The sequence below is a fragment of the Nycticebus coucang genome, chromosome 13 (genome assembly GCF_027406575.1).
Source record: "Nycticebus coucang isolate mNycCou1 chromosome 13, mNycCou1.pri, whole genome shotgun sequence".
In the NCBI taxonomy this organism is placed as follows: Eukaryota; Metazoa; Chordata; class Mammalia; order Primates; family Lorisidae; genus Nycticebus; species Nycticebus coucang.
Window position 1 is genome coordinate 34,667,385 of NC_069792.1, and position 5,893 is coordinate 34,673,277.

General features: G+C 33.9%; 1 protein-coding gene across 1 annotated transcript; it reads right to left on the reverse strand.

The window, feature by feature from the left end:
- Positions 1-544: 544 nt before the first annotated feature.
- On the reverse strand, positions 545-4,988 carry FABP4 (fatty acid binding protein 4). Its single transcript, XM_053559359.1, has 4 exons — positions 4,825-4,988; positions 1,910-2,082; positions 1,233-1,334; positions 545-752 (listed from the first exon to the last, which is right to left on the reverse strand). Exons 1-4 carry the CDS (start codon positions 4,895-4,897, stop codon positions 702-704), a joined length of 399 nt encoding a protein of 132 aa, XP_053415334.1. The 5' UTR covers positions 4,898-4,988; the 3' UTR covers positions 545-701.
- Between the last annotated feature and the right edge of the window lie 905 nt (positions 4,989-5,893).

Consider the following 5,893-nt stretch of genomic DNA (forward strand, 5'->3'; position numbering starts at 1 on the left):
TTATTACAATATTATTATTATTGTTGTTCTATTCTGTTATTAGTTATTGCTATTAATCTGTTAAGTGCCTAATTTATAAATAAACTTTATTGTAGATATATATACATGGAAAAAAATAATGTATGTAGGGTTTAGTACTATCCACAGTTTCAGATATCCACTGGGATATATACCCCACAGATCAGGGGGACTACTGTATGGATTTCTCTGTTACCAAGCTCCAAGATAGGGCAGGTGTTCAATGTAAGCACTTGTCCAACTGTTAGTGGACTATTTCACTATATTTAAAATTTCCTTAATTAAGTGTCTGAAAGATAGTTACTCAACTATAGATATGCTAAAGAAGGACTTACTATTCAAGAGGGGTACAAACTTAATGTCTCCTGCTTACTTAGGAAAGTGGAAGAATCATAAATACTCACTTTTTTTCCTTCAAATTATTATGAAATATTTTATTACTTATATCAGAAATAAATTTTCTATTTCCTTTACTCGATAATGAGTAAGAAATTATCCAGTACAATAACTACATCACTACATCACATCAACTTCTAAATCCAGAAAATTTTATTGAACCAATATAACCATATTGAATAAAATCAGTCATTTGGTAAACAGTAGAAAACAACAATTTTTTTATCGTTACAACAGAATGTCATAGAGTTCGGTGCAAACTTCAGTTCAGGTCAGGGTCCCTTGGCTTATGCTCGCTCATAAACTCTGGTGGCAGTGACGCCTTTCATGATACATTCCTAGACATGCAAAAATATTCTTGGTCAATCACTGATACTAAACCATGGATTTATTTATTATATCTCTTGGAAGGAAACAATATTCACTCAACAAAAAAAAAATTATTCTGGGCTCTTATATATAGACCTTATATTGTGATAAATTAGGGAGATACAAAGACAGGTAAGTCACAAGTCTTCCCCTCAGAGAGACTTACAATCTCTAAAACACAGATATATAATACAATGTGGTGGAGATATATAATACAAGGTTGGACTCAGCCTTAGGGTACCCCAGAGGGTGCAGGAATATTTCCTGGGAGACAGTATGCCTGGCCTGAGCTCAAAAGCATGAAGGGCCATTGCCAGAGTGGAACCATAATCCCAATAAAATCACCTTTTTGTTCTATATAATCAAGGTATCTGCTTCTTTATGTGGAATAATGATCATGAGATGATTTAGCTGTAGGATCTGAAATTAAGTAGCCAGAAGATACTCACCACAACCAGTTTATCGCCCTCTCGTTTTCTCTTGATGGTGGTTGATTTGCCATCCCACTTCTGCACCTGTACCAGAGCACCGTCATCCAAGGTTACGAGGCTCTGCAAGCATAATAGAAAGTGATTGCAATTTGCAGATGAAGATAGAAAATAAAATAATAAATAAAGCACCTTTGTTTAAAGGAATATTTTTAGGTCATTAGAAATTCTAAACGTCAAGAATAAATTGCTACAAGAAAAGAAATGAATGTCAAAATTGACAACATAACAATTATATGTATTAATAGAGGATGTCTGGAATGTTTTAGATAAGTTAAATTTGAAAAAATACTGTGAAGGAATATAAATAATTGTTTCATTTTTACTCTTTAAAAAACATTCTCTAACATTGTAATGTTAATAATATTACCTTAATTCACTTCAAATACTCCATGTATTGTTTGATACATAAATTATGTTAAAATTTTTTAATAATAGTGGTCATATTAAGGACAACTTAATAAAAAGGGGAAAATTCATCAACTATGTAGTAAAGGCAACATGGTTTAGATGTAGGAATCAGGGCTGTTTGACCCATAATAGAATAATTTTCTTCCTTTTCTAATAAAATATCTTCTCGTAGGCAGTAGCAGTTCAGAAACCAAACATTTGCTCTGTGCCAACTCCTTATTCCTCACCTTGACTTTCCTATCATCCGCAGTGACTTCGTCAAATTCCTGGCCCAGTTGGAAAGAAATCTCAACATTTTTAAAGGTACTTTCTGATTTAATGGTGATCACATCCCCATTCACACTGATGATCACGTTGGGTTTGGCCATGCCAGCCACTTTCCTGGTAGCAAAGCCCACACCTACAGTTAAGAAAACAAACGGGTCAGGTTTACATCTTCTCTGACATCTTTATCTAAGTCAGCAAACCACAGCGTGTGTATGCACATGGTGCACACATGTGTAAGAGGAGAAAGACACTAGTGAATTTCCTAAAATCCTCATTTCAGTAGCTTCTTCATAGCTGGGCATTGTGGCGGGCGCCTGTAGTCCCAGCTACTCAGGAGGCTAAGGCAAGACAATTGCTTGAACCCAGAAATTTGAGGTTGCTGTGGGCTGTGATGCCACAGCACACTACCGAGGGTGACAAAGTGAGACTCTGTCTCAAAAAAGAAAAAAAAAAAAATAGCTCCTACAGATGCATAAATAAGCATTTCACTATTCTTATTTTTTGTTTGTCTATTTTTTTAAGAGACAGGGGATTGCTCTGTCACCCAGGCTCACAAATACAGTGATGGGATCATAGCTCAATGCAGCCTTGGCCTTCTGGGCTTAAGCTATCCTCCTTTATGTGGGTCCATTCCTTACGCGTCCCCTTCTCTCACCTGAATACTACTCCTCAGAAGACCCATTGTTAATTTTCAACAAGAATATGTATAAAGGTTAAGTCATTTGGAATATATTTTTAAAACACTATCAGCTACTATTATTTTTCTCTATGAATGAAATGCTGCAGGCAATTTGACCATTCCTGTTATATTAAAAAAAATCCACAAAGACAAAAATTTCAAGCATTTGGCGGACCAACATACAGTTTTCAGTTGAAAGATAATCTATTTTGAGTATATAAAATCATATTTCATGGTGTATGCTGCCAAGTCTCATTCTCTGGGCATCTTTTCTAACTATACCATGAAATGAAGGTTTTAAATTAATTTCTCCAAAAAGTAGAATGATCTTACATTCATACACTTTTAGAATGGTGATATCATTCCTAATAATTTATAGAATATGTTAAAAAAGCAGTAAGCATCAATTGTGAACACTTTACATTTTTAAAAAAATCACTATTTCTTAGTTTAGGATAGTTTTGAAGCCAATACTTTGATTCCCAATCACCTAAGTTGTGAACTCCTCCTTTTTAAAACGAGGAATATATTTTTCTTGTGTAACATATGGAATGAACAACTTACAACCTCACATATGGTAAATTGCTGTCACTGCAAGTATTACATGGAATTTATGACAGTTATATGGAATTTATGTTAATTTTTTAACACATGCATATTAATGTAAGTTATTTCTTGGTCTAAAGATGACGAAAGGTCAGAAATAGGGGTAAAGTGGGAAAGAAATATTGTGCAAAATAAACAATGCTCTGGTTTAGCTCCCTGTCTGAAAAGTGGTCACAAGTGGGAAAATAATACGTTGTTTTAAGTCCTGGCTCCATTACAAAATACAACATTAAATGAAGAGAGTGAGTCAGCATAGTGAATGGATGCAAAACCATGGGTAATTTTAGAATGCTAACCTTGGGAAAAATCATATTCTCCACTTGCTTGATTCTGTCTTTGTTTGATTGAGGAAGGCAATACCTGTCCTCTCATCTTCAATAAGAGTAACTAATGTCATTGAGTGGTACTTTATTGTCTTTAATTATCACCAGTCCTTTACCATATAACACCTCAGCATTATTAGAACGTAAATATTGAAACTGAAAAATATTTCTAAAAATCAATAGGTAAATGGCCCCAAATCCTGGGATTTCTAACCGGTTTATTGAATCACAACTATTAAGAGTTGATATTCTAGAAAGTTAGGTAGGTCTCTCTCATGGCTGAAGTTTCTAATTTCCTCCCTTGTCTATAAACAAGAAAAATAGTAGTTACAGAAAAGCAAAAATATATACTGTATAATGTAGGGGAAGGTAAAGTCTTTTGAGATTTAGGGATTGAATCCTATACCCTAATAAAGATATTGTGTAAATTTCACCCATTTCCTAATCTTAGATCCAACTTATCATGTATAGGGGCCAGAGGGTAGGGGAGGGCAGTAGCAGCTGCCCAAGTGAGAAATTGCCTCTCTGATTTAACTCTATTGCTTTATTTCCATAATTATCTGGGAGACATTCCTACAACATGCTGATAGCATTAAGCGAGTCAAAAAATTAAAAGCCTCCATTATCAAAGAGGATATATGTTACATATTTTCTTAACAATCTATGACATTCCATGTCATTTTTAGTCAAAGAAGTATTTAAGCCCTTCAAGAAACATGTTTTCTGAACTTAAAGATTTTTGTCTACCATAAAACAACCACACATTTTAATAGATTCACAGTGAGACAAGAAAATAATTGGCTAACTTACATTTCCTCAAAAAATAATGCATTCAGATGGGAAATATAGTGCCTTAATTTTCAAATGGAAATTATCTCACTCTAGGAAATAAACACACTTTTCTTTCCAAGTTATTGCTTATTTTATATGCAAAAGAAAATGAAAGAAAAGCAGGCAAAAAAGCTAAGCAAACCAAAGATACTCAGTTTCCAATTAAAGTAAAATCTTGTCATCTCTATAGACCATAAAAAATTCCATTTAGATCTTTTTACATATTGGGTCACCTTTAGGACTCATTAGTTGTAACTTTGGTTTAGAATGTTTCTTGAAACAAATGACTCTCACTTGCTGCATGTACAGCTTGTATGTCGAAAGCTGCATGTCCATTTCTGACTAGTGCTTCCAGAGTGAAAGTACATCTGTAAACTCTTGCCCCCCTCCAGAGAAAATGTTATAAGTCCAGTTATTCTACAGTGATTTTCCTTACCTACTTCTTTCATGTAATCATCAAAGTTTTCACTGGAGACAAGTTTCCAGGTGCCCACGAACGCGTCACACATATTGTGAGTTTTCTAGGATTATTCTTCGAGGTGAGAAAAAAGCTACAGCTTTCAGGAAGGTGTTATAACCCTCTTGTGTCTGTTTAACTCCCTTTTAAAGATGTTCAGAACATGTGATCCTAGGAATAACCAATTGGGAATGATATCAGATTATTTCCTTCATTACCAGCCTCTGCATATTTTCCTCTGAGTTATGTTTTTAATAGAAATTTCTCAACTTGGTTCTCCCTGCCAAATTGTCATTGAACTTAGAGTACAAATTATTTTTAACTGCTAACAGGATATTTTAAATGTTCTTGTTTTGACAGCTTAATGCTCAGTGCATTGAATTTCCCTCTATTATTTCCATACATATTTAGCCCAACACAGAGGGAGGAAATCATCTTGGGATAAACTTTAACCCCCTTTTCTTGGATTTTTATTAAAATTGCAATTATGTAGTTCTTTCTAAATTGAGGAATGTTAAGAACCACCTTGGAGATTCTTAAGTAGGTGTGAAAGCTCTTTGGGATAGCACTGTCTCAGGAATTACCCGGCAATTAAAACCAAATTAATAATGGGATTTGAAAGTACTTCAGATTCCCAATTTCAAATGTTTTGCATGAATAAATAAGTATATTCAATTCATTCTTCTGGACTATCAATTTAATTAAAATAATGATTTAGTTTCACTCTTTCCATCTCCCAAATGACAACATAGTATTGATTTCTACAGGTCTCTTAAAAAGTAGGTCCCAATTTAAAATAGACTGAGAAAATTTATTTAGTTCCTGAGCTATCTTACATGCTCTGAATTTACCAGGTGTAAATAGTGTTACTTTTACTTGAATGATAAGAAATGGTGTGATTGCAATCAAAATCTATTTTTTTCTTTTACATAGTGACTAATCTGTGAGATTCATTTTCTAAAGTAATCATGTTTTTTGTGTTTTTTTTTTTTTTTTTTGAGACAGGGTCTTATTCTGCCACCTGGGTAGAGTGTGGTGGCATCATAGA

Coding starts and splice junctions, on each gene's coding strand:
- FABP4 (XM_053559359.1), bottom strand. CDS start 4,897: ATGTGTGACGCGTTCGTGGGCACCTGGAAACTTGTCTCCAGTGAAAAC. Junction 1,335..1,909: donor CGGATGATAGGAAAGTCAAG/GTGAGGAATAAG, acceptor TTATGCTTGCAG/AGCCTCGTAACCTTGGATGA. Junction 753..1,232: donor AGGGCGATAAACTGGTTGTG/GTGAGTATCTTC, acceptor TTGCATGTCTAG/GAATGTATCATGAAAGGCGT.